This window comes from Cygnus atratus, unplaced genomic scaffold (genome assembly GCF_013377495.2).
Source record: "Cygnus atratus isolate AKBS03 ecotype Queensland, Australia unplaced genomic scaffold, CAtr_DNAZoo_HiC_assembly HiC_scaffold_172, whole genome shotgun sequence".
NCBI classification, from domain to species: domain Eukaryota; kingdom Metazoa; phylum Chordata; class Aves; order Anseriformes; family Anatidae; genus Cygnus; species Cygnus atratus.
Window position 1 is genome coordinate 1 of NW_026109765.1, and position 28,000 is coordinate 28,000.

Here is a 28,000-nt window from a genome sequence, read left to right on the forward strand (position 1 = left end):
TTCATGATCTGCGCGGAGGCACGGGGAAGCGTCACCGCGGGCCCTCAGCAAGGGCCAGCTCCGCACCCCGGGCTCCGCGCCCCTCACCTGCTGGAAGGAGTCCTCAAAGAGCGTCTGTCGGGAAACGCTGATCTTCACGTGGCTGGGCAGGGCGTTCGACTGCGGGCAAGGCACAGACAGGAGGCCGTGTGCAGGTCGGCACAGCGGCTGCCCGATCCCCGGCCTGCCCCCGAGTGCCGGCGGGCCCAGCAGCCTCGCGCCGCTCTACTCACGTGGCAGAGGAAGCGGAACTGGTGGTACTTCCAGCGAAAGCTCCGGTCGTACGCCCCCGGCGATCCCCCCTGCTTGCTCCTGCGAAAGCAGCAGGGGCTGGGTCAGGGCACGGCCCCACGGCCCGACAGCTCCAGCACCCGCTGCCCTGCCCCTGCCCCAGCAGCCTCACCGCCCGCTGGGGGAGGACAGGCTCTGTGCTGCAGCTCACCTCTGCTGCACGCAGGGAGCTCCCCTCCATCAGACCCAAACACAGGGCCCTAAACCCACTACTGGGTGTGCTGGCAACAAAGCCAACCCACTTCACCCGCTCCGCGTTGCGACCACACGAACGAGCTGTGAGCAAGCGACTCGAGAGCCAGCCCCGAGCGCCGCAGCCCCGCTGCTGTCCCGCCGGGCGCAGAGCCAGGGCTTGGCCCAGCGGCACTTACCCGGACTCGAATCCAGGGCGCGGGTCCTTGAAGGTGGTGGTGCGAGTGTTGTGGTCCACGAAGTAGCGCACGCCCTCGTTGGTGTACTTCATCTCCCAGCCGGGCGGCAGGGGCGGCTCCTGGATCATCCTGCAGGCAAGGAAGGGGTCACCCAACTGCCGCCTGGGGGTCTCACCCTGCTCCTGATCGCTGCCCTCGGGGCTACCTCGAGTTTACAGCTCCATGGCAGGCAAAAGGATTCAGGGGGCAGACTTAGCAAGCAGCTGCCTGCGCCCCGAGGCAGGAGCCCTGCCGCCCTGAGCTCTCAGGAGCCCAGGCAGAGCCCTGCGGGCAGGCAGCATGGCGAGAGGAGAGCACCTCTTCCTGCCTTACAGCCCTGCTGTCTTTCCTGACCTCGGTCCCAGCTCCCCCCAGCGCCCGGGGTCGCAGTTCCCAACCCTCCCCGGCTCCCCCGCCGCCCGGTCACTGCCTGTGTCTCTCAGAGCCCTCGCACCGCGCTCAGCTCCCAGCAGGACCTCGGAGGCTCAGCCCCACCGCACGGCCGCCGCTCAGCACCTGGGAGCCCAGCGCATGCGTCTTCAGAGACCGCCAGCAGCCTCCCTGAACCTCCCTGCCCGTCCCTCGGGCTCCTACCCCTGCGTGCGAGGGTCTTCCCACTGGGTGGTCCGCGTGTTGTGGTTCACGTAATACACTCGCCCGTTGTCCTGTCTCTTCTCTAGGAGAAAACGGAGGGGAAGCGTTAGCTGGTGCCCCAGGAACAGACTTTGCAGCTTAGAGAAGTTTGTCGGCTCCCTCCTTCCCTCCTGCACTGCCCCAATTTGTTTGGCAAAGACAAAATAAATAATTCTACATTTCTGCTACGTGCAGAAGCCGCAGTACCTGGGGGAAGGCCCGCTCTCCCCAGGCCCCTGCGCGGGCAGCACGGCAGAGGCCGGCCCTGCTGACACGCTGCCGGGCTGGCACACGAGCTGCGCACGGCCACGCACCCTCCTCTCACACCCGCGCCGCAGGAGCTCAGCACCACTCCACATGGGTTTGGGGGTGCTTCCTCCCTGCACAGCCCCGCTGCCTGCGCACACGTGGGCGTAAAATAAACGCACCACTCACACCAGCATCACTGGGGGACAGGCTCTGCGCCTGCAGCCCCCCACCCTCGTCGTGCACAAAGCCTGCGGCTCGCGCTCAGGGTGGGCTCCCCAGCACCCCCCGTGCCACCCCAGGCACCCACCGTTGGGCACTGAACAGCCAGGGCCTCCCAGCCACAGCCGGGCACCACGTCCCATCCTGGTGGCAATTCCTGCACCCGCTGCGCACCCCCTGAGCCCCCGGGGATGGGGCCCACCCCGCTCACCCCTCCCTGCACGCAGCCCTGCTCCATGCCGGGAGGGACGCCCTGCACGCGCTCCCCGTCCCCTCCCGGTGTCCCCTCCCACAGCCCCGTCCCGCTCCTGCAGGGCTGTGGGAAGCGGCTGCGGTTCCCAACCCGGGTTTGGGGGGTGGGAGCCCAGTGGGGGGAGCAAAGCAGGGAGGAGAGCGCTCCATCCACGTCCTTCACCCCAGCCCCGTCAGAGCGCTGTGCCCCGATGGGACGGGACACTTGGGGCTCCCGGGAGCCCAGGGACGGGGCACTCCTGCCACCAGCCCCGCAGAAGCACCGGGTGCAGCTATGGGGGACGGGGGCTTTAGCACTTCTGCTCCTGGCTCCGGCTGAGGCACGTACGATGACCAAGACGGCATCCACCCCAGGAACCCCATCTGCCGCTCCCGAGCTGGGTCACCCATTCCAGCAGCGAAGGCTCCAGCACTGCCCTCACCGAGTCCCTGCCCTGCCCCCTGGAGACCCCCTCAGCAGCCCAGCCCCTCGATGCCCTGCCCCAAGCACCCTGCACCCTTTATTCCCTGTCTGGGTCCCTGCAGGGGTCCGCTCTCTGCCAGCCCTGGCAGAGCACAGCACTGCCCCACGGTGTGCAGCACCAGGGCTGGGAGGCACTGACAGCCAGGAGAGGGGCCCTCTCCTCCCTGGGGGTGGCACAGGGGCCTTGCAGGATGTCCCAGCACCCAGCGTCCCCACTTACCCCTTCCCCAGCGCTCCCATTAACGTCCCCTCCGTCCCACCAGACACCCGCCACCCTCACCACCAGCCCTCCCCAGCTCAGGCACACCAAGGCCCCCGGCCAGCCCGGACACGGCCCAACAGAGCCCCGGGGGCAGCAGCAGCACTTGGGACACGGGGACAGGGCTGAAGCCCCACTGCGGCCCGGGGCAGAGCATCCCGAGAGGCACATGCGTGGCAGCAGGACAGGCCGCCGCTCGGCACAGGACTCCGGGGACGAGCGAGGAGTTGGATCCCCAGCCTCTGCCCCAGTCCAAAGAACAACCACAAACACTTCTGCATTCAGTAGCAGAGAGAGAGAGCTGGGAACCCCTCCAGGAAAAGAGAAAAAAGAAGGGGAAAGAAAAAGGGAAAAAAGCTGGATTTCAAATCAGAGATTGAGCTAGTCATGGGCAGCCTCAGCCCCACACGCAGCGGAGCACCGGGAGCGCTGCGTCCCCACCGAGGGTACCCCTGGCCCGGGGCAGAGGCGGGCGACAGCCTCCCGATGGCTGGGGGTGGCACAGGCAGGTGAGGAGACTCTGTACTTACCCCAGCCGGGAGGAAGGGGGCCGAGAGGATCATTGTCGGACGGGGCGCCGGACGACTAGAGACAAGAGAGGGCAAAAATACAAAATAAAAATCAGGGCACGGACGAGCGGGAGCAGCGGGGTGGGGGCAAAGCCCAACAGCCTCCGCTCTGCACTCGCCTCCCCTGGGCCCGCAGCTCCCGGCAGGGAGAAGCTGCTCCCAAACAACTGAAAAAACAAACAAACAAAAAAAAAAAACTTGCACACTCAGGGGGTGTTAAAAAAAAAAAAAAAGCACAAACCAAACAGAGGCTGGGGCGGCCAAGGGGGCGGCAGGGCAGGGGCCACGCGCGGCACAGGGAGAGGAGCGGGACCGCGCAGCAGCCTCCAGATGTGCGCGGCCGCTCGGCTCCCGCTGGCCCGGGCGACCGTCCCCATCAGATACACCTCCAGCCTCCTCCAAGAACCACACACAAGAGGGAAAAAATATCGCAGGCCTTTCCAATGAAATCATTCCCACAAGCCCTGTCCACGCCCAGCGCTTCCTGGCGGGGCCCGCGGCCCCCCTCCTCCCCGGGCAGCGAGCGGGCTGCGGGATGCGCTGCACTGAGGGCACATTCATGCCTGCGCAGACGGGCGGCTCCCCGCGCCCCCAGCCCCCCCGGCAGGTTGGGGGCCCCAGCACAAAGCACCTTTCTTCTTCTTCCCCGGGCGGGCAGCGCCAGCGGCCGTCACCCAGCCTGAAGCGGGGGGTGCCATCACAGCCCCCCGACTCCGGCTCCGCTGGAGGTCCCCAGGGATGGAGGCACGGCCCCGACAGTTGGGGCTCCAGGGGAGAAGGAGGCCCGCGAGCGCTTGTAATGGTTAAATACGACACGCGTTGTTACCAAAAGGCCTTTTCAGTGCACCTCCTAAAACCCAGCCGCTGGAGAGGGGCCGAGCGTCCCGGCGGGGCCGGCGTCCCAGCCCCGTGCTGGGGGCAGCAGCGGAGCCAGGCCTGCAGCCTCCCTGGGGACAGGGCAGCGCCAGGCCTGGGTACTCGGGGTGCCGGGACCCCCCATCCCACTGGCATGGGCACCAGCACCTGGGGCCAGCCCAGCACCCTGGGGGATGCCCTGGGGTGTGCTGGGGACGGGGCGGCCCATGCCTCCTGGCTTCTTCTCTCGCCCCCTGCCCCACGCACAAGGAGAGGGGCGCAGGAGGCACCGCCCTGGCAGCGGCCGGCACGGCACAGCACGGCACAGCACGGCATGCCTTGGGCAGCCTCCGCTCCCTCCCTACCCAGACAGGCTGGCCTGACACAGCTGAGGCACGTCCAGAGGTATCACCTCACTGCGACCTAAAAATAACTAATTAAAACAAACAGGGCAGAGAGACAAGAGCCTGGGGCAGAGCTCCAGGAGCCAGCCCTCCCGCAGCTCTCCGCAGCCCCCAGGAACGACCCTGGGCCAGCGAGACCCCCGGGCACGGGGGATGCAGCTCCCAGCCTGCTGGCACAGGGACCCTGCCCGCAGCCAGCCCCGGAGCTGGGCTCCCTGCAGGGGCTGCACCACGAGGGCACCGCGTCGCCCAGGGGTGCGGCACCGCTCAGCGCCTCGTCTCCCCGCACGGAGGGCAGGTGGGTGCTGGAGACAGGAGGGCAACGAGAAGCAGAGAGCCCCTGGGGGAAGGAGGCGCAGCAGAAGCCATCGCCGCTGGCAGGAGAAAGCTTGAAACGCAAAGTACAATCGTTTCATCAGGCTAAATTTGGAGTGCGAGTCCCTCCCTCGGCACTCTGCAGAGCCCAGCCAGGGCGAGTCGCGCGGCGCTGGAGCAGCTCCAAAGGCAGCGCTGGCAGTGAAGTGAGCAGCGACAGGCTCGGAGCACGACTCGGCCTCGGTGGAAGCCCCCTCCTGCTGCCCCTGCGGACAGCGTGCCAAGGGCAGGGGGGACATGGCAGCGCAGCTCCCTCCGAGAGGCCTGGAAGGGCTGCCCAGAGATGGGCAGGGGCAGGAATCCAGCAGGGCCGCCTCCCACACCCCCTGCGGGGGCACAGCCCCAGTCCCAGCTCACGGGACTGACCACAACCTCTGTCTGCTTCCCCCCTGCAGAGACACCCAAGCTCCTCACTAGGGCACGGAGCTTGCACTGGCACTGGCAGTGCTTCTGCACGGTGCTGGGGGGCCTCAGAGAGGAGCTAAGCGTCAGCAGGCAGCTGGACGCCCTGCGCTGCACATCAGCTCTGCACCTGCCCCCCAGAGCTCTCCGGCCCTGCCAAGAGCAGGGTTTCACACTGCGGTAAAGCCCCACGAGGCACAGGGCTGGCTGACACCAGAGCATGGGGACATCGCTGCCCGGGAGCTGGAAAGGCTCCAGAGGGGCTCAGTTTGCCGCATGCTGGCCGTCGGCACAGCCCTGCTTATCGGAGGGCGCTCACCCAAACCATGAGCAGGGGGAAGAAGCAAGGGAAGCAGCAGGAGGGAGCTTGCAGAGCCCGGCAGCGCTCGTTCCGGGTGCCTTGGCAGCCCTCGCCGTGCCAGCCCTGGGTGCAGCTCCTGCCGCGGCCCCCAACTCTTACCTGGTACAGGAATCTTTGGCTGAACTGCTGCATGGCTCCTTGGAGCTGGTTTCGCTGGGACTGCCACTGCTCGTAGTTCCTGACGTACTCGGCTGTGGGGCGCTGCCACGTGGTGGTCCGGGTGTTGTGGTCCACGTAGTAGTACCGGCCCCTCGGGTCCACGCGCTTCTCCCACCTGGAAGCGCCACGGGAAGATGTCACTGACTGTCCTCCCTCGGGACAGGGGCTCGCTGGGACCTTCCAGCCCTGGTTTCAGTGCTTTAGGGCCTGACCCCTTCTATCTCCAAGGGACTCCACGCCAAAGTGGTGTGCACACCACCACCCTGCTTCCCCCAGCGCTCCTTCCCCTGCTGCTCAGAGCCCGAACACACGGCACCAGGCTGCTCAAAAACCCCTCCGGAGATCGGCGGCTGCCCCAGAGAGCCCCTCCTGACCACCACAGCACCAAAGGACATTGTGACAACGAGCCCAAAGAGGTTCCACCCCGGGCTCAGCTCAGGCACCATCCCAGTACTAACGCGGGTGCGAAGGCATGGGGACAGCAGAGCCCCGGGAAGGCTGGGAGGAACGGCAGAGGGCACCCAACAGGATCCGGCACTGAGCAATCTCCCACTGCCCTCGCCTGAGGGCTGGCTCCAGGGCCCTGGACCTGTAGCTACAGCTTGAGCACATTGAGCTGCTGCCCCAGCACGTGCTGAAAGCACAACTGAGGAGCCTCGCTTGGGTCGCGAGGCACTCAACCTGCTGCCAAAGCCCCCCTCGAGCTCTGCACGCAGTGGCTCAGCGGAGGATTCACGACCAAGCTCTGGCTCTCAGAAGCGCTTCATGGGCTCAACGGCCTCCAGAAACATAGCAAAAAAAGCAGCTGATAGTCCTCCAACGGAGGCAGACGGAGCTGCTGGGGCCCTGGTTCACCTATGGAGACCAACTTTCATTTCGTACTGCCACAGGCTGACCCCAGACACTCGGTCTCACAAGATCAAGCACCACCCTTCAGCACGAGGGCTCTGCTCCCAGCTCCAGGACAACCAATTTCATGGCTGAAGGGCTCCCTCGGACAAGGTAAGCTCCACCACTAGGGAACAGAAAAGCCTGTGAGGACCTGAAGCAGCTCCCCACGCGGCTGGGAGGTGCCGAGAGGTAACACCAGGAGGCCTCGAGAGAGCTGGCCTCCGACAGCAGCACTGCGGCGGAGACCTGTGTAGCAGGATAGGAGCACGCCCGGGGTACTCCCAAAGCCACCTTCCAGGTAACAGCCTCCCCCTTAACGCCAGAGGGATTTTAAGCTGCTAGGGGATCAGAAAGCGGGAGGGAAGGCTGCAGAGATCACAGCCTGGCTGAAGGCACTGGGTGACCACAGGAACTCGGAGGCTCCCGCGGAGGAAAACAGGCTGGGCTTGCACTTCACACTCACACGTTACACCGGCTGTTAGAGCACACTTCGCTCATTCCAGCCTTGAACAAACAGCCTAGAGAACAACAACAGCATGCCTGTGCTGACTGCTCCTTCTGCAGCACAAAGAAGAGGTGAGAATTCAACAGGCTTCTGAAAAGCACACGGACCCCGAGGGTTACACGCAGCCTCCGTGACCTGAGGACTGTTTACTCCTGCTGGTGAAAGAGCGGCCTCCCTGCACACGAGTTCTGCAGGGCTCTTCCTGCAGCTCTCGGAGCTGGGCAGCGTCTGCTGGAGAACGAGCAGACCCGATGTGGCTGCCAGGAAGGTGAGGGGCCCCTGTGAGAGGCCAAGGTCCAGCTCCAGGTTTGGGGCACACGGCGCGTGCCTGCTCCTGCTCACCAGGAGCTCAGCCCTCCCATGTCATCCCTCTTCAGGAGGCATCCGTTTTCCCAGGTGACGCGAGGCCTATCCCCTCCCTGCTCCTCGTCCTCCCGGGGCCTTTGCAGGAGCCCATCTCAAAGGCTCACTGCCTGCAAATGGTTCCGCTGCTGCTCCACTGCTCCCCGATTTCCACAGACTGGTTAAGAAAATAATCCCCTAACGGAGGTCACGGCACAACAGATAGAAAGCTCTTTTCATCGTTTCTGAAGAAAAGGCCTCCAGAGGACACAGGGTGTGCTTTCAGGCCGGTTAACGCTCCTGCATCTCAGCCCATTTCTCCTCAGGAATGAGGAGACCTTCCTCCCACCACCCCACCTCCCCTCTCTTGCAGACTCCCGAGCGCCGGCTACACGAAGGCGCTCAGCACGAGGCACCGCCTGCCCGCGGCCCCTTACCCCGGAGGGAGCGGTCGTTCCCACGTGGTGGTCTTGTTGTTATGGTCTACGTAGTAGACTCTGCCGTTTGGCAGCTCCCGCTGCTCCCACCTGGAAAAGACAATTATGGGACGGTTGGTAAGGGCTGGCACCGGGACCGAACCCCGGCAGAGGTGCAGCCACCAAAGCCGGCTGCCCCCCGGCGTCGGACCACACCGTGCGTGGCTCCAGCAGGAGGGGACGTGGAGCATCTTTTCTACATCTACATCTACAACCCAGCCCCAACAGCCTCCCTGGGCTGCTGCCCTGCGCCCAGCAGCCTCCCCCATGGAGCAGCGAGCTGCGAGCAATTACCGGTCACCTTCTGAGTGAGAACATCCAGAGAGCTGCAGCTGGGGGGGGTCAGTAACCCTCCTAGCACGGCTCAGCCACAGTGCTTCAGGCTTCATTTAAAGCAGCCCGACAGCAGGTACGGGCAGCAGGTATCGGGCGTGCTGCACAACGCCCATCGAGGTGCTGCAGCAGCCTGCGTGCTGAGAACGGGCCGAACTCGGGGCGTAAATTCCTGATCCCCTCAGAAAGGAGGAGGGTCGGCGTAAGATTTCACTCAGGGTCAGTTTCATGCCCCGCGAGTTTCTGATGCAGTTTTTGTTTAGCTTCTCTTAACACATCTTTAAAGGGGAGCCTTTGAGTTTGGGCTGGGGCTGGGATTTTTCCTTGGCAGCCGTGCTGCTGGCCGCTGACAGACACCTCTCAGGAGCGCCGCGTCCACCCGGCGCTGGGCTGGGAGGCGGCCCCTCGGGGGAGCGGGCGCGGTGGGGAGGCCTGGTGTCACACAGCGGCACCGAACCCCTTCTTTGCCTCCAGTCATTCATCCAGGTTTGCGCCCTGGCAAACGCGAAGCCTCCGCAGAGCGCCGCGCTTCGTCCTTTCCTCCGCGGCAGAGGGCGAGTGCGCGGCTGCTGACAGATCAAGGGCTCTGCCGCCACGCTCCTGCTCCCCCGGGTCTCCCTCCCAGTCAGCCTTCGGTCTCAATTAATCATCGCAAAAACCCTAGGAAATTAACATATTAGCTTCTGTTGCAACTCCGGGACAGCAGCTGAACGAACACGGCTGGCGCCTGGCGCTCGTGACGGCGATGCTGCAAACACCAGTGCCCGGCGCCAGGCTCTGCACCACCCCTGCGCACCCTCGAGCCCCCCAGGGTCAGATTCACACCAAGCAGCGACGTCTGCTCCGGGAGGCATCACCGTGCGCTGCTGCGACCTGGGGTTTAGCAGCATTTCCAACCCCAGCAGCTGAGGACCCGAACTGTCCCCGAGTCACCGGGCAGAGACTGCCCCACGTACGCGGGGCCGCTGGCTGCCTCCCCGTGGGCTTCCCCAACAGAGTGGACTCTGAGGACTTGGAAGTCCCTTACGACAAGAGGTTCAAGCCCCCAGGTACTAATTCTGGGCTACGGAGATGAGAAATGGCACCATGAGGGCTCCTCCAAGGCAGGGGGAGTCTGGAGCCCTCACAGCTACCCGCTGGGCGCCACCACGACTGCAGAGAGCCGTGCAGGACTGAGGATTGCCGCTGGTGGCGGCAGCGACTGGTGGCCACTGTCCCCGTGTCACACCCCCGTGAACAGGCCACAAGCTCACGCGCTCCTTGGAGCTCTGAAAGGTAAATTTGCCGCGTGCTGCTCTGCCCTGCAACCCGGCGTTTCACTGCCACCAGCAGTAACCGCAGGCAGCACGCTGCGCCCGCTGTCACCATCGCTGACACGACAGCCCGGGACACGCGGCGCTCAGGACGGCCTGCGGCTGCCCGGGTCACCTCGGCAGCTCCCCACGAGCCTCGGCCTCTCCGAGCTCCCCACTCCCCACCTACCAAGCGGGTTAGCAGAGCCCAGCCGGGTGAGCTCTCACCCCAGCACACAGCCACCACCAGCGTGGCGCGCGTGGCGTGCCGGCACCGCTGCGGGAGAGGCGAGCGGTGCACGCGGGGAGCCACGGCTGGTGCGAAGCAGCAGGGCCGAGGCAACCCTGCAGTCCAAACAAAACGCCCTCCTTATGTAAGAAACCACAGCCCCGTGCCTTCTGCCAGGCAGCATAATGCGCCCCTTTGTGCGCGCGAGACGAGGCTGTGTACACAGCGCGGCAACGGCCGCCTGTCCCCGCGCAGGATCATCGCTGATAGGAACCAGATGCAGGAGCCAGCGGCTCTCGTGGCCCCCGTCGCTATCGGCCAGCTCGGGCACCCCACGGGAGAGCCAGGACCCCGTGCTGGAGGCTTTGAGCTGCTCTGGCATCGCAGACGCTCCCCAGACCTGGGAAGAAACGCGCGCTGCACCGGCCGGGAGGGTTAAGGAGGGCTCTGGGCACCGCCGGGGCTGGAATTATTCAGGACACCGTCCAGCATCCTCCGGCCCCCAAAACAGACTCCCAGTTGTATGTGAGATGCCTCTGTGCCCGCCACACCTGGTGCAGACGTTCAGAGGCAGCTCTCTGAGCACAACAAATAGCTCCGAATCCCCACGTGAACCCAGCCGTGCTGGGCTGCCGGAGCGGGCAGCACGGGCGCACGGCGACCCCGGGCTCGGAGCCGCTCCTGCCCCTCCAGCAGCGGAGCACGAGTGCTCCCCCTGCTCCCACTGACAGAAGGAGACGCTCAGAGAACGAGTCTGCAGAAAAGACACGTTTCTGGAGGCTTCTCGGAGGGGAGAGCGACACGACGGCTCCCCAGCAGCGGAGCAAGAGGCAGCTCTGCAGGGGACCCGAGGGGTTGCTCACAGCGCGCAGGAGCCGGGCCAGCGAGGGTCTGTCCCACACGGCGCTGAAGCGGCCTGGCTGTGTCTGCATCCCTCCTGCCTGAGGCATCGCTGCCTGCTCTGAGCCAGCCAGCCGCATCCCCACCTCCCGCGCCGGGCCCCAAACCGCCAGGCAGAGCAACACCCTGGTGGCGAGCCAGCCACGAAGCGGCGTCTCCAGATCGGGTCCCGGGAGATGCCCAGCAGCTCATCTACACGTCCCCACGCCTCAGCCCTGCTGCAGGCTCTGTTTAGCCAAGGCAGACGACTCCGGCCGCTCTCAGGGGAAGGCTCACGGTGGGGGAACACGGCCAGACCCAGCTCTCTGCCCCCGTCACCTCGCAGACCTCGCTGCTCGGCCTCCACCTGACAGAGCGGGTCAGCAGCTGCGCCAGCCAGCCTGGCACAAGCACGTAACTGGGACGGCGCACGCGAGATGTTGCTGCTCCCTTCCCCGATACAGATCCCATGGGCAGGAGAGGCAGGGAGGGGAATTCAAGGTGCCAAAGGCAGCCTCCTTCCACCTCGGGCAGGCAGAGTTAGGGAGAAGGAGCCCTCCCGCCTGTCTGGTAGGTGCAGAGAGGGGCACGAGCTGGAATAAAGACCTTTTTCAGAGCACTGGACTTTTCCAGCTGCCTGGAAACAGGAAGCGCCCAGGCCCGAGAACAGTAACCCTCACACACCCCGCATAAAGGCACACTGAGCCGTTAACCCTAATTACCTGTGACTGACACACCAGCGAGGCCCTGACCTTCCAGGCATTGGCTTAGCCAAAGGAAAATAAACAGCTCCCTTCATACGAAACACAAGCCGTTCTCAGCCCCCCTCGCACGGCTCTCCCCTTGCAGCCCGGAGTGGAAGGCGTCTGAAACGCGGGGCGGGGGGCTCAGCCTCGCCCTGGCTGCCCGCAGCCCTGCTCAGCCAGCCCAGCTCCGCTCCCGACTCCTTCCCTGCACCCAGGAGGACGCAGAGCAGAGGGGATCCTCATCCCGGGCATCCCTGCAGCACGTGGCTGCACCTTCCACCACGCAGAGGGCTTCGAGGCTCTCGTTTCTCACTAACATCACCGGAGAACAACCCGGGGCCACACCTAGTGACAATTCTCTCCCTCCTTCCTGGTGACACCAGGAAAGCCCAGGATGTTTCTGATGTATTTGGGGCTGTTTGGTTGTGCCACCTTGAAACAAGGAGCAGGGAAGACAGACAAGCTGTGGGGGGATCCTGCCCACCTCCCCGCAACTGCGGCCATTGCCTCCAAGGTGTTCACGTCGTGCTTCCTTCTCTGATGTTCGCACCTTTCACGTGGAGCTCCCTGGAAATCCACGCTCATTCTCTCTCTCACATTTTCTCCTCGCTGACTGGCAGACAGCAGGTCCTCCTGCACATGCACTGGATGCTTCTGCCTCCCCTAGCAGCACGCCCTGCTTCTGCTCTGCGTGGAGATGCCTTCCCCTGCCTGTCCTCCCCCAAGCCCCGTGCTGAGATCCCTGACTCGTGGTGCAGCGCAGCCCCATCCCTGACGCCCTCCTCTTCCAGCGCAGAGCAGTGCCCCCGCTTGCTCGCGTCCCCCAGCCGCCCACCTACCGTCCTTTCCCAGGGCTGTGCCTCCCTCCCGAGCCTCCCCTGAGGCTCTCGGCCACGAGGAGGAAAGGAACAAAGCAGGACGCAGAGCCGCTTACCCCGGGGGCAGAGCATCCAGGGCCAGCACCGCTGCCCGGGCCTGCGGGGTGCTGGAGCCGGGCGCTGCCTCCTCTGCCTCCCCGGAGCTGCTCAGCGCAGGAGCCACGGAGCCATCCGCCGCGCTCGACGCCACCGGAGCCGGCGTGGTCGCTCCCGCAGCCGGCCTTTCCTCTTCGATGTCTGCAGCGCCCGTCACATCCCCGTTCACTGGAAGGGCACAGAGCAGAGGCGTCAGCACCACGAACGGGTACCGGGGCTCGGCTGCTCTGCCCCAGGCAGCCCCGCAGCCAGCGCACGTGCCGGCAGCAGCAGACACCACCCGACCACGACCACAGGGCTCTGATCGCCCAGAGGTCAGATTCCCCTGAACCCCTCCCCTGCCTCCACCTTTTGACTCGAGACAAAATCGGATGCTGCCTCGCGTTTGTGCTCAGCACCTCTTCTGCTGCTTGCTGCGGACCTGAGGTGAGCACAAGTAGCAAGGAGCTCAGGGGCTGCTGGCAGCATCCCCCCAGGCACTGCAAGGAGCTAAACGCTGCTGGATTCCACTGCACGTTTGAGAAGGGAAGGGGAAGAGACAGAAAATTACAACGAAAACTGATCAGGAGGAAAATGCAGACCAAAAAAACGACAGATTTTGTTTGACGATATACTTAAGCTAGCCAAAAACACAAGACTTGACGGTACAGAAGAGGATAAATTCTGCCACAAGACATCCTAGCTTCAGTGGCAACACGAGAGAATTAAAACCAAAACAGCAGCAAATAACAGAAAAAAGGGACGCAGACAAAGCTCCACAAGTTAGAGTTAAGGAACGTAGAAAACTGCAGGAGAAGTCTCTCTTTCTACAAGCCCAAGTGTTCAGAAGTGTCATGGCAAAACCCCTCACAACAGTACAAACCCCACAAACGGGAGACTGAGGGAGTACAGACGCTACAGGTGAGGCAGGCTGCTCGGCACGCTGCTGCTCTGCAGCTGGAGGGAAGCAGGCCAACATCCTCCTGCAGCACAGCAATCCTGGCGCACAGCATCGGGCACTAAGGGAGCCTCTCAGGCAGCACCTACGGGCGATGGTTTCCAGGCCAGCAGGCTCACGAGAACTTCCATCAGTCCCCGCGACTTGCTGGAGGAGGTCTCTGAGCAGAACTCATTTCCAGCCAGCCTCAGAAGGGGGAATTTTAGAAGCTCCAGACGCCTCGTGCCAATTTTTCAGAGAACCTGCGGGATGACCCCGGCGACTACGCTGAGATTGGACGGATCTCAGGCCCGGTCAAAACAGGGGAAAAGCTGATCCAAAGTTCACCTGATAAGGAAGGACTGCAGGGAGAACACAGCAGGGGCCGAACGACACGGCGGCAGAGAAAAACGCCACAAAATCATTTCCTTTTACTCTCAGATGAAATTACAGCCGGGGGCAGCAGACGTGATGGGGAAGCTCTTGCAGTTGCTCCCCAGCCGCGCGCGGTAACGGCGGCAGAACGCACTGGGCTAGGGAGGAGGGCAAGGCTTCTGGAGGCTACGCGGGGCGGCCAGCGCGAACCCCGGCCCCAAGTGTAAAATCCTCGCTGGCAGGACTCGGGGCAGAGCTGGTGATGGTAAACAGCAGCGAGGACAGCACAGCCGTAAAGCCACCGGGCGGGCTGGGGCAGGGCCAGGGAGATGCCGTTTGAGGCAAGCAAAGCCAAGGAGCAGAGCCGTGCCTGCGGAACAAAACGCTGCCCTCAGCCCCGGGGCAAGGCCGGGGGGGCACCGCGGGCACCAGGGCTGGGACAAGCCGCAGCTCGGGGAGGGCAGCACGGGCTGCAAGCGGCGGCTGAAACGTCACATTCCGCTCCAGCCCTCCACTCCTCCACCTCCCTCCCAAAATGGATTTTGGCAAAATTCAAATTACAGTGCTCCAGGTTTTTCCAATGAAGTGGAAAAAAAAAATCCTCCTCCCGAGTTGAACAAAACATTTTCTTCTACCCGAAACAAAGCACGCTGCTTTTCCTTCCAGGTCTCTGACAAAAGCAGAAGAAAGGACAGTGCTGTTTGGAAAAAACAAAACCAAAATCACCGTGTAGGGGCGTAGGAAACGCCTGCGGTAGCAGTGTCGCTTTTGCTGCCCACCTCCAGCCCTACAGCACCGTGACTGCTGGGCTCGCCCAGGACGTGGGACACCCGGACCTCCTGCGAGCCCACCCCAAGCACGTGCCAGGACAGAGCCCCAGAGCTTCCAGGGGGGCTTCCTCCAGCTAAAGCTGGCACTGCTCGACCAGCTCCGGCAGAGCTGGAGAAGAGAAGCTCGTGAATTGCTCAGGGCTCATAGCCACACGCTCACCAGGCCCAGTCCCTGCTTCACGAGGTATTTACAGCTTTGTGGACAAGCCCAAGAAAAGACAAGAGAAACTTCCTGAAATACTCCCTGGCACCACCGAGCACACTTTTGGGAGGTGGGTTTCTGCTGCTTGATAGACCACTGCTCTTCCCCACTTCATTGGGTAAAGAGTTCAAAATTATTTTCTCTGCAGGCTGATGGGCGAATTCACCTGAAAGCTCACAACTCAGAGAAAGGTCCAGCCAGCTGTGGGGGCTGTTCTCACCGTGGCATTAGTGGCACAGCTCTTCCAGGACCCTTTAAAGCTGCTGGATGCGGTCGTTTTACGTCAGGGAGACTCCAGAGCAGAGCCACAGGAATTATTCAAGGCAGAACAGGTCCCACCAGGGAGCTCAGTGGAGCTGCCCAGCTTACCAAAACAAAATCAAGAGCGCCTTTGCGGGGAGGAAGTTCCCGGGCGCTACAAGACCCTTTATTTCAGCAGAAACGCATTTTCTCCCACTAACGCAGCCCCGAGCCCTGTGCACCCCACGCCTGTAACCGCAGGGCCGGAGCAGAGCTCCCTGAGCACTCACCCGTGCCGTTGGCCGTGCCGTTCATCGCGCTCGTGGGCGCCTGGCTCTTGGCCGGCTGCCGGTGCCGGCTCCTGGCGCTGGGACTTTGCTCCCCACTCCCCGCGCCTTGCCGGGCTGCTGCAGCTGCGTGCCGGTGAGTCCTGCGAGGGAAAAAACACGGCGGTGAGACACAGGCGGGCCGCCGAGGGAAAACCTGCTCCCGTCTTTCCGCCCCGATGCCGCGGTGCTCCTCTCCCAGCCCGGCTTGGGGAAGAGGGACAGAACCGCTGGGAAGCGGCCGCGCGTCCCTGCCCTGAGCCCCCAGCACCGCTCCCCCAGCCGCCTAAGCCTGCACACAGCTCCTGCCGTCCCACCCAGCGGCGTCAGGGTCCCGAGGAGGAGAAATCTCGGAGCAGCCCTTGCTGCTGTGCGCTGCTGCTCGCCGCAGGTGCCCCACGTGCTGAGGATGAGCCCCGGGCACTGCTGGCAGCACCGCGCAGCCCCTGCGGGCTGCTCCTTCCACACCCGCGGTAGCGACCATGCAGCAGCGCCTTCCGCAGCGGGCACCACGGCAGGCGCTCAGCAAAACCCGCTCGAGGGCAGCCGCAAGGCTCGCAGGTGGGGCAGAGCAACAACTCGCTTCTGAGGATGCTGCCAGGACGGCCGTGGGCGCTGGGCAAGCAGGGAGCAAAGAGCTGAGGAAGGCGGCAGGGGGAATCATCGCGGCAAGAGCCCGACCCCCCTCGCAGGGATGCTCAGCGAGGGGACGGGGAAAACCGACAGCAGGGCATCACGTTGGGCACAAACATCAGGAAAGGGATGCTGCTGACCGCGGCAAAGCTCCAACGTGGGCTTCTCAGCACTTGCTCCCCAATTAGGGTGGCAAAAGAGCGAGCTTCCTTCCCCCATGCCGAGGGCAGGGGGCAGGAGGCAGAGCTGGGGCCACCCCTGCTCCACGCAGCACAGCAGCTGCGGCCCGGAGGGTGAGGACCACAGGGATCAGGACTCGCTTTGCTCCAGCCAACTTCTTGCCTTAAAAGGGCAAAACCTGCAAACTGTCCCCGTCCCAGGGCCGCGCGGAGCTGGGAGGGGACGGCAGCTTGGCAAGGGCAGGGCACAGCATCGCTCACGCCACCCGCGCCAGCTCCAGCAAGCCCTTGGTTCCTCCCAGCTGCTCCTTGGGGAGCGGCTCACAATGACACCGGGCAGAGGAAGGGCTGGGATCGGGAGGAGACATGGGAAAGCAGAAGACGACCGTTGAAAATAGATCAGATAAGGGCCAGGGACAGAGCGGGCAGCCCAGCAGAGCAGCCCAGGAGCCAGGAGCCAGGAGCTGCCGAGGCCACCCCGATCAGCCGCCTCTCCCGGGTGGGCAGCTCCTCGCGCGGCTCCCTCGATGCCTTCCTGCCCGGCTGGCAGGGCTGGGGCGCCCCTGGTGGGGCGCTCGCAGCCCCGGGTCAGCAGAGCGATGGCGCAGCACCCGGCCTGGGTTTTGGGACCCAGCTCCCCGCGGGGAGCGGTGCTGAGGCAGGGGATGGGTCCCGTCCCTGCCCTTCTGGGTGCAGATGAGCTAAGAGCTGCCCAGAGAGTTTTTAGAAACCAAAACAGGATGTGTCCGTGCTGCCAGCCGGCCGCACAGGGTTACCAAGCCTGAATTAGCCCGCCTGCCGCCCAGCCCAGCCCTCCTACGAGCGCTCCCATCTGGGCATTGTCTTTTAATAGACGCGTGGAAACAAACCCAGCGAGGCCACGTGACAGCGGCCGGACTGGGAACACGCTCTTAAAATAGGAGCGGGGAAAAAACAAGGCAGAGCACGGGTGGGAACAGGCTCTGGCAGCGGTGCCAATGGGGAGGAGATGGCGGGCAGGGGCAGCCCCCTCCCCGGTGGGGGGCACGAGCCCTGCCACCCCAAGCTGCTGCCCCACTGCCCCTGCTGGGCCACGGGCAGCAGTGTCAGCGGGGTGACAGCAGCCCCTCAGCCGCCCCTTTCTGCCAAGGCAGAGCCCCCTCCGCCTGGCTGGGCTGGGCGCATCGCCCACGCTCACCTCCGGCCCCGGTGCAGAACCCAGGAGCCCAGCACGAGGCCCCAGGAGCCGCGGTGGTGCCGGTCCCGGTGTCACCCGGTGGGCGAGAAGGCAGCCGAAGGGGATGGAGGCAGAGCCCGCGCTGACACCCGGCTCCGGCTGCAGGAGGCCGGGGCCAAGCAGGGCAGACACGGCCGGGAGAGCCCCGGTGCCGCGAGGGCTCGGCTCCCACTGCCCCCGCTCCCCCCCAGCTGGGAAATCCCCCTGCCTCTGCGACAGGGCAGGAGGAGATGGCCGTGTCCCCGCACCCTGTATCCCCCCCGGCAATCCAGTGCCAGGACTGGGGACACCGCAGGCGTACCAGCAGCTGGAGGCACACCCGTCACCCCAAACAGCCGGACAGCAGCCAGCAGCACGGTGCTCGGCTCTGACGCCCTGAATCCGTGTGAACAGTTTGTCCCCATGACCCAACGCCCTGCCCGGTGCTCGCGAGGGAAATGGGGCTGAGCGAGCCAGAGGTGCGCCTGCTGCCCGCCCTCGGGGACGCTCGTGCCCGCCGCTAGCTGAGCTGGGAGTTTTGGACGTGACCGAGCAAAGGAGGCACGCCGCACCACGGCGGTCAGCCCTTTGGGTTTGCACAGGCCGGTGACAAGCGACGGCGAAGTTTCTCAGGCCACGGCCAGATCGCAGCCCCCGACGTGGCTCAGCGGCCCGAGCCTCCCCGGAGCACACGCCAGACCGCTTCGCGCCATAGAAGAGCCCCCTGTGGCCACCACAAAACAAACGGGGATTGTGGCGGCGAGCTGGGCACCCACGGCACCAGCGCTCAGCCAGGGACCTCGGGGCTGTGTTTTCTCTTTGCACAGAGGGCTGTGGAATTTCACACCCCGCCACCAAGATTAGCAGCAAATCCCAAGATGACATTTGTTCAGGAGAAGAAAGAGAAGCCCTCATCAAGCAGTTTCCCTCGAGGGGACAGCGTGGAAATAGCTCAGGAGCGAAGAATGACCCTTTTCTTTCCATCCTGCCTGCGAGCCAGTGTGCCAGCATCCATCACCAAGCCCATGAAAATAAACACTGCTCTGCATATAAACAGAGCAAACATCAAACAGCGCTCCCGTGCGCAAAGGACCTGCACGGCGCTCCGGAGAAGGCGGCTGCCTCCGCGGTGGGTACAAACAGCCACGCTTCGCCCCCAGTACCACAGCCAACGGGGGAGCTGTGTCCAGAACAGCCCGAACCTCAGGTGAGTCCAGGCCGAGTCAAAACCCAGCACGGACGCCTCCTGTACCGGAGCAGCCTCGGGGTTTTTAATGGTTGTGAGCAACCAGAGCTGGAAGGCCCCGGAAGGCCAGACCAGTCACCAGGCTGAGCAGCCCAAAGTGGGGCTTTCTTTAGCGGCTTTCTACCCCTACCGAGAGCTGCGAAGTGGCTGCGAAGAGCAGCTCCTGGCAGGACACCGAGCAGTGTCCCACCTGTGGGAAGGGTTAGCGCCCAGACGGCAGGGATCAGAGCAGCAGCTAAAGGGGAAAAGCTGCGTTCGGCAATCTGCCCCCAGTCTCCTGCCCCGCTCAAACACACGGTACTGAAGGACCGGGTAACTTTTTAGAGCTAAAAACACTTCTCCTGCTCACTCCTCTCCCGTCCGTGCCCGGCAGATGCAGGAGGAGCAGGAGAGCCCAAAGCGTGGGGCGTGCAGCCGAGGCCGCTCCTGCACCTGGCGCCCGCAGGGCACGCAGAGCCTCCCCTTCCGCAGGCACACTTCTAACAGAACATCTGTAGGGGCTGCTGGGCCACTGCCACGCTCTGGAAATATAAATAGGTGTTGAATTCAACTCCATGTTGACAACGTGACACGTCTCTCAATAACCACAGCTCCAAAAGGAGCAGCTCTGAGCCGCTCCAGCCCAGCGAGGAGGCAGCGAAGGGCTCTGCGCCAGGCGCAGGATGGCCTGCTGCCCGAGCGTCTCATTTCCTTTGGAAGTAGCGGCTATTTCCCTGCAGCTCTGCTCGCTTTGCTTCTCCTGCTCTCCCTGGACCTTCCGAAGCATCCCCTGTGACCACCACCACGGGCATCGTGCTCCCCAGCCTGGCCCAGCGCCGTGCTCCAGGCAGAGGCGTGCTCCCCGCCACCCCCAGCAGCCGTCTGGGGGTGCGCAGCAGGCCGGGCCCCCCCCCAGTTCACCCAGCTGCCCACAGCCCTGCCCGCGCAGCCCCGCTGTGCCATTCCCTGCTGGCAGCGAAGGGCCCTTACCTCGATCTGCTTCCAAAGCAGTTTGTAGCGGGAGGCTGCTGTCTGCTCTCCGCGGCCGCAGCCATGCTGCCGGGGTCCCGTCCGGGCACCTGGGACCCTGAATGGTTGAAGGAGAAGCGGGTGAAGGAAACGACCGCAGCACCTCCTAGTTCTACCCTCCTCCCTCCCTCCCTCCCCACCTGAAAGGAGACCCAAAAGCACAGCAATTTACTACAGGCCAGAGCGGCCAGCGTGCTACGCTGCAGGACGCCAGCCAGCTGCGCCACGGGGACTCCGCAGCCCTAGAGACCCCCACCCAGGGCAGCAGCCCACCGCAGGTGCCCGCACAGCACCTCTGTGCCTCTCAGCACCCCACTTTCCAAAGCGGCGAGCGAGCAGCCGGGAGCAGCACCTCTGGGGGCTGGCTGCTCCCCCACGGCTCTCTCCACAAGCGCTCTCCTCTGCCACCATCGCGCAGGGGCACTGGGGGAGGTCAGCACAGGGCTCCGCTGAGCTGCCAGCACCACAGGAGCCGCGTCCACGGCTCCCACGTTTCAGGGGCCTGGTCTCCCACCAAGGAAGGGAAGGAGCAGAGGGAGTGCAACGCAACAAACGCTGCCCAGCGCGGGCCGAACGCTTCCCTGCTCGCTCCCCGGGAAGCCTCAAGCAGACAGACGTCTGCCCGTGCCGCTGGGCACGCTCCTTCCACGGGAGCCCTTTTCTGAGCAGTTTCTCGGACAAAGCAGCTGTTTGCCCAGCCCAGCACAGGGCAAGCTCGGGAAGGGGCTGAGCCACTCGGGCGCTTGGCGGAGGGCCCCCCCTCACGCCGAGGGAGGCAGGCGTGATGCCATCGAGGCTCCCGCTCCTGTCCCGCCACACGTCCACTCCCACAGGAGCACGGCTGGGCGGCACCGGGGCCTTACCTGGGGGAGGAGGTGGCTGCTGGCACTCGGACGTTCGCTCGGCGGTGCTGGGGGCCGCGCTCTCAGCCCCACTCCTCTCCCCGCCGGCGCTCACCGCCTCGTGCGCGGAGCCGCCGCGTGCACGCGGAGCCGGGCGGCACTCACCCTCTGTCACGGCACTGCCATTAGGCAGGCTTCCCAGATCAACAGCAGGCCCGTCCAGGAAAATCGTCAGCTCTCCGCCGGAGACAACGCTGCCTTTGTTCTCCGTCTGCAGGTTCAGGGTCAGCTGCCTGTTCTCCACTGTGGGAGACGAGGGGACACGGAGAAGAGACCCAGCAGTCACCGCCCAGGACAAGGACGGCTCCACCGCCCGGCTGCCCCCCGGGACATCACCTCCCGGTCCCCCAGCGGGGCCAGGCCCTCCCCACACCCCCGCAGGACAGCGTGCCCACTCCCCCCAGGGCCAGTCATCCCCGCGAGCGCTGCAGCGGCGGCCCCACACCTCTCCGCACCCCGCGGGGCCATCAGGGGACAGCCACACAGCGCCGCTGCCTGCTCCGAGGCCGCTGGTGGCAGGGCCGGGCCCCCAGCCCCTAATGAGGGGCTGCAGCCTCCCCCGGGGCCCTGCCTGTGGCACAGCCCAGGCCACAACCGCTCACACCTCCGGGGCTGGGGCCGCAGGGGAGGCAAGCCGAGGATTTGACCGGCTTGACACAACGCATCAAGCAGGAAGGGTCCTGCGCGGGTAGCACCGGCGGGTACCTGGGGCACAAAGCAGGCTGGCAGCTACGTGCCGAGGCGCCCAAAACCCTGGCCCAGGCCAGAATTAGGTTACTCTTCTTCCTACCTGGAAACCCCAGCTAAGCAGCAGAAGAAAACCCCGGGCACATCCCTGTCCACATCCCCACGCATCACCGAACACACCTGGCACAGGGGGGCCGCCCCAAAGCGCCCAGAAACCCGGCCACAGCGGGGTCTGGAGCGGGCAGCGTGGGGCTGCGGGGGCTGCTCGTGCTCCTCCCACAGCCCCCGACCGCAGAGCCACTCCGGGAACGGGGCCACATCCCCAGGGGCAGCGGGAGAACAGCGGGACCCTCAGTGCCACGGACAGGCAGGGCTCCTGCACAAGCGCGGCCGTGCCCCGCAGGAGCCAGCGGGACCGAAACACCCAGCTCCGCCGCACGGGGCCAGAAAAATTTGGCTGCCCCAAGCCGGGACAGCAGCCCAGACGCTTCCTGACTCATTTGCTCAAATAATATTTTTATTATACACGGATTGCTCACGACACAACGGCACCATTTTTTAGCAACCTGCTTTGCCCCAGCCCGCCGCGGGGACGGGGTGCGGTGCCTGCCCACGGGAGCAGGGGGGGAGCAGGATCCCCACGGACCCCCCGGCCCGTCCCCAGCTCGGGACGAGGCACGCTGGGGCTCCTGCCATCCCTCCCTGCCCGCGGCTGCTCCTCCCCGCAGGGCTCCTGCTGGCTGCTCGCAGCTGGGAAGGGACATAAAGGGGACAGGGAAGGGGTCCTGGGACCCGTTGGGCGGTGTCACCAGCCGTGCAGCCCCAGCCCTCCCGGCACCAAACTGCCGTGCCTCCTGGGGGACTCGGAGGTCCCCAGTGAAGCCAAGTGCTGCCTCTGAGCGCGCGTCGGCACGAACCGGCTGCAAAGGGCTGACCGCAGGCACAAGGACAGCTCCGGGCTGCTTCCAGCCCCGAGCCAGCAGAGCCACCGGGAGCCGTGCACAGGCTGTGGCTGGCAGCTGCCACCTGGAAGTCACCGCTTCGCCCAGCCGGCCGCTGCCACGCGCTCTCTGCCACCTTCTGCCTCCTCTCCCAGCTCACCACTGCCCCGGGGGGCCCCAGCCAGGGGGCAGGCAGCCCCACGCGCCGCAAACCACCACCCTCTCTCCTCCAGGAGGTCTCTGCCACGCTGGGCGTTCAACAGCCCCCCCAAAACCAGCACCTGGGGGTCGTGGTGGAGACAGGGACGAAGGGCGAGTGGCGCTCACGGGCCTCGTGCAAGCACCTCGGGTGTCCTGTCCCCGGGAGGGAGGTGCCCGCCGTGCCCAGGGCCCTCTCCCGGGGGCGGGACGGGCTCGCGGGGGCACAGCACGGAGGCCGGAGCCCGACGCTGCTGCTCGTTACCCACCCGCTCTCAAACAGGGGGTTCCCTGACGAAGGCTGCTCTCTCCCGCCTGCACAAAGGCGTTATTCTCGGCGCCTCCAAGGGGACCCGATCCCACAGACCGTTTTAAGTGCCCGACACAGGAGACGCTCCTGAGCACAGCCAAAAGCCAGAACAAACCCAGACCCTGTTCCTCCCGGCTGCTCCGAGCCGGAGGAATTTGCCCGCTCTCGGGGCCGCGCGGAAGTCGCGCCCGCACGCGCCGGGGGTCCCCCCCCAGCCCCTCGCGAGCGCCCAGCCGCCGCGCGCCGCTCTCCCCGCCGGAGCCGCACAAGCCCTCATTGTGCGGGCTCCCAGCCGGGGGGGACGGCAGCGCGGGAGCGAAGACGAGGTGGCTCCGAGCGGAGGATGTGAACGCGAGCCTCCCAGCCGGCTTCCTTCTCCCCCTCTCCACCCCCTTCGGCTTTTTTAAAGAAAATAAACACGGGCAGAACCTTCCATTCACTGTCCCCGTCCAGCGCGCGGGACGCACAAAGGGACATTGCTGCTGCACCAACAAAGGGTCCCCTGACCGGCCGAGCACAAAGGCTGCCTGTGTCCCGCAGGCAGCCAGCATGTCAGAGGGATTATTATTATTTTGGGAGGGGGCCGGGGGCGACGTGGTCCTGAATAAGGTCTCAGTTCGGCTGCTCGCAGCGCCCCGCGTGCAGCCTCAGAGCTCCCATTCAGCGGCGGCGCGCTGGAATTCCCACCCGGAGGATTTACGGCCCCGCACGGCTCCGGCAGCGAGCCCCAAGCGGCTCCGTGCTGCGCCCGAGCCCCCCCGGGAGCTGCACCCGCCCGCTGCGGGCCCTGGCACGAGCGTCGCGACGCCACGGGGAGGAGGGGACAGCCCCTCTGCCGCTTCCCTGGCCGGGCCGGCTCCCTCTCCTCGCAGGCAGACGGAAAGACTTCCAGCCAGACGGACAGACGGATGGACAGCCCACGCTCCCCACCCCCCCGGCTCCTAACCCCCCTGCGCAGTCCCTCTGGGTGCCCCAACCACTCACTGCTCACCCAGCGGGTAACCGATCCTCCGGGCTGCCCGACAGCCACGCGCTGCCAGCAGCTACGTGCCCCCAGGGAATCAGCAGACATCAGCCCCGGGGGCACCCCCAAAAGCCCCGGGGGCACCCCCAAAAAAGCCCCGGGGGCACCCCCAAAAAAGCCCCGGGGGCACCCCCAAAAAAGCCCCGGGGGCACCCCGCAGAGGGGCTGCTCCCAGCCCCCCAGCTCAGGGCTGCACCCGCAGCACCCAGGGCACAGCAGCGGGGGCTCACGAAGGTTTGTGCGAGCCTGCAGCCAAAGCAGGGACCCCAGGCTGCGGCCGCAGTCCCTCCGGGAAGCAGCCCGGGGCAGTGAGACCTTCCACAGCCGTCCTCAGAGCAAGGAGGGCGCAGAGATGAGGGGAAGGGATAACCTTTACTCTCCCAGGAAAAAGAAAAAATCCTCCCCGGCGTCGGGACGCTTTGTGCTTGCTCCTGACCCAGTCCCAGATGCCGGAGGCCTGGAGACGGCCGGGCCCCGCTCCTCCGAACTGCCAGGCGGCACAACCCCAACCTCCGACCTCTGCCTCCTCCCCCCGAGCCGTCGCAGGCTGTGGCAGAGGCGAGGTGAGGAGCAGGAGCACCGCGAGGCACCGCAGGGCCCCGTGCCGCACGCCCGCGTCAGCCCCTGACTGTCTGCCTTCGGGGCTCCTCGCTGAAAGAGCCTCCGCTTCCAGGCCCCGCACAACTCCTCTGACGGCACACTGATGCGGCGGGGCCAGCTGCAGCCTCCCGGGGCTCTGGGGCTTCGGCCCTGGCTTCCTGAGAGGATTCCTCACGGCCACGGCTCCGGCAGCTCTGCCAGAGGCGCAGGGGAATGGAACGAGAGGGCTGTCAGAGCCCCGGCACGCGGCGCCCCCCGAGGAACAGGAGCTCCCCTGGGCTCTCCCCAGGGCTCTCCCCGCTGCCGAGCTCCTTTTCCGGGCGCCAGGCCCCGAGCTGAGGCTCTGCCACCTGACGTGACGCCCGCTTGGCAGCGGGACCGGCAGCGAGAGCGGAGGGAGCCACGGCTCCTCCTGGCAGGCAGGGGCCCTGCAGACACCGCCACGGACGTCAGCGCAGACGAGAACACCCCTGCTGGAGGGCACCCCGCTGCCCGGAAGCGGAGCCACGACAATTCCTCCGCACCAGGCAGAGCTACAGGAACAAACAGGGGGCCGCCATCACGCTCGCGTATCAGTAGCTCACAGAACGCCCGACTAAAACCCCAGTCAGGTTAGAAACCAGGCCCGCTGCCAGCGCAGAGCCCCTGGGGGGGCCGTGCCCCTGCTCGGCGCTGCCCAGGGGCAGGGGACGAGCGCGGGGGTCTCCCGAGGGGCGGGGGGCACACGGAGGGACCCGGGCTGCACCGGGGCGTCACTTGTCCAGCCCCGGACGGCGCGTAGTCCCGGCCCCCCTGTGAGACCCCGCCAGCTCCCCAGCCTCCGGGAACGGCCTCTCCCTGCCTCAGCGGGAGCCGGCGGCCGAGCGCGGATGAGACCCCCTCTGAGAAGGGTCCCCGGCTGGAGGAGCAGCAGCAGAGCCGGAGCAAAGCCAGGCGGGCCGAGCAGCGAGCAGAGCAGCAGCAGGAGGAGGAGGAGGAGGAGGAGATGCCGGGCTGGGCGAGGCGGGCAGCACGCCGGGGAGCCCACCCCGTGCAGCGCCTCCCCGGCAGAGCAGCGCTGCAGCTTTAAGAGTCCTCCCTCCCGGCCCGCGGTGTCAGGGAAAAATGTGACACGTTTTTTCTGGTGCCCCTTACCGGAGGAGCCAGAACAGGCAGTTGCCTTTTCCATTCATTTTCCACACGGCCCCCTGGGACGCCCGCTAATGAAAGAGCCGATTGTGCCCGGCCGCGGGCAGGTAGGGCGGGGGCAGCTCCGCGCGGCTCGGGGGGAAAAAGCGGCCGGGAGCGTCCCCCGGGGCTGGGCCCCGCCGCGGGCAGCCTGGGGGCAGCACCCCACGCAGGACGAGCCCCCCCTCCAGGAAGGGGTCCCCGCGCTCCGCCACCCGCAGGGCAGGACGGGGCCGGCCCCCCTCAGCACCACGGCCGTGTTTTGGGAGCAGGGAACTCGGCCCGGAAGGGGCAGAGCGAGCCTCTTCCAGCCGCGCGTGGCTGCTGCCAGGGCCCGGCCCTGAACGGCCGCCTTTACGTGGGGGCTGCCGCCACGGCCACCCCCTGCTGCCTGCACAGGGCAGCGGGGAGCGGAGGGGTCGGCGTTCCCCCGAAGGCTGCGGGGCTCTGGCTGGCGGGGCCTGGCTGCCGGCGCACCCAGCCCCACACCCAGCGCACAGCGGCGCCTTGTTCCCTCGCGGGGCCAAGCCCCTCGGGGTAGGGGGGCTGCAGGAGCCACGCAGAGCACGGGGGGACCCCGTGGGGGGACGGACAGGACACGGCCCGGAGGCTGTGCCGGCCCCGGGCTGGACGTACGTTTCCCACCGCTCTTGAGCAGGTTCCAGAGGCTGACGGAGGCGGTGCCCAGCAGCTCGTTCCTCAGCGTGTGGCAGCTCCACACCTTCAGGTCCAGGTGGCTCTGCGCCGTGACGTTCCTGGGGGGACACCACAACCGGGGCCATCGCTGCGGCCTCGCCCCTGCTCAGCAACGGGCGGCGCCCGGCCCGAAAAGCCAGGCAGCAGGAGGCTGCGGGGCAGCGGCAATTCCCCCACCCCAAGGGCTGACCCTCGCGTGGCAGCCAAGCCCTCGGACACCCGAGCGGCCAGGAGCTGTGCGGGTCCCCCCCCCAGGCTGCGCCAAGGAGCGGGAGGACCCCCGGCCCCGCAGCGAGGGCTGGCAGGGACTTACAGGACGAGGATCTCGTTCCACAGCAGCTCCGAGCTCCCCATCTGCTTCCCCGTCTTCTTGGTCTCGCTGGGCAGCCCGTCGCCCGCCACCTCCACGTAGCAGCTCAGCCGCGACTGCCGGCTCTGGGCCTTGGGCTTCACGGACACCACTGCGCAGGGACGGCACGGCTCACGCAGCCGCCCCGACGGCCCCCGCCCCGCTCGCGCACCCCGTCCCCGCCAGGGCAACGTGCGGGGCCCGCTCTGGTCGCTGCCCTCCCCCAGCCCCACGCTTCACCCACTCCTCAGCCCCAAGGCCACCGTCCCCGCCCGGCTGCTCCCAGCCCCAGGAGCTGGGTGGGCAGAGCCCGGGGACGGGCAGAGCCCGGGCTCTGCGGGCACACCACGGAGAGGGGCTGCACGGGAAGAGGGGCGGGAGGCAGGCACCCAGGGACGGCCGTGCCCAGCTCCGAGGGGCTGCGGGCAGCGCGGGGACCCAGCTCCCGGCGTCTGGAGCCACCTCGCGGCCACGGGAGCACCAACAGGGCCCTGGCAGAGCCACGGAGCCACGTCCCAGCGGGGAGCAGAGCCCTGGGCAGGCCCCGGCACCTCGACGCTTCCCCAGCGGGCTCACGCAGCCTCCCCCGGGGGTCCCCCGCCCGGCTGGGCCCAGCCCCCCGGCTCCCGGCCCCGCGGCAGGACCCACCTTTCACGGAGAGCTGGGACTTCTCGCAGGGCGGCCCTGCCCTGGCCCTGCTGGAGCCGGCAGAGGCCATGTCATCACCCCCGGGCTGGAAGCAGAGGGACACGGGGCCTCAGCGCCGCTCCCGCCACGCGGACGGGGCCGCGCCAGGGCCCGAACCCGTCCCGTGCCCCTGCCAGGGAGCCTCACGGCGCGGGGTTAACGCACGGGCGCTCGCCTGGCAAACGCGGGGCCCCCCCTGCTCCCGCCTGGCTTCAGCCACGCGCTGCGGGTGGCGGCGACGCTCGCCCTATGAGCTCACCCCCTCCCTGGCCCGAAGGGCCGAGCGGCGCCCCGGGAGCAGCCTTCAGGCACCGCATTCGGGCATCTCCGCCTCGCCGCACCCCAAAAAGCTGCCGCCGAGCACAGCCACGGGGACAGAGCAGGCTCAGAGCGCTCGGAAGACGCTGCCTCGCGCCCCGCCACGTGCCGCTGAGCGGGGACGCCTGCCTGGAGCGGCCCGCGTGGCCGCGGCGCCACGGGTCCCTCGGGAGGGACGCGGCAGCAGCGCTGCGAGCGAGGGCGGCTCACGGCACGGGGCAGCGGCGGCTCCCTCGAGGACAGCCCGGGTCTGCGCCGGGCAGCCGCATCCCTCAGGAAAATCGGTCCCGCGCTCTCCAAGAACGTCGCAGAGCCGCAGCCGAGCGGGGAGGGAACGGCGGCCTCCGAACGCGGGGCGGGATGG

General features: G+C 66.3%; 1 protein-coding gene across 1 annotated transcript; it reads right to left on the minus strand.

Annotated features, from left to right (window-relative positions):
• Positions 1 to 66: 66 nt before the first annotated feature.
• Positions 67 to 27,995, minus strand: LOC118257812 (NEDD4-like E3 ubiquitin-protein ligase WWP2; the record flags this gene model as incomplete). The annotated part of the gene is made up of 14 exons (XM_050716674.1): positions 27,280 to 27,995; positions 26,596 to 26,743; positions 26,223 to 26,341; positions 20,621 to 20,902; positions 19,719 to 19,815; positions 15,461 to 15,600; positions 12,568 to 12,775; positions 8,116 to 8,205; positions 5,881 to 6,055; positions 3,346 to 3,400; positions 1,335 to 1,416; positions 702 to 830; positions 273 to 351; positions 67 to 159 (listed from the first exon to the last, which is right to left on the minus strand). Coding segments are annotated over exons 1-14 (1,767 nt in total), but the record flags the coding sequence as incomplete, so codon positions are not given.
• Between the last annotated feature and the right edge of the window lie 5 nt (positions 27,996 to 28,000).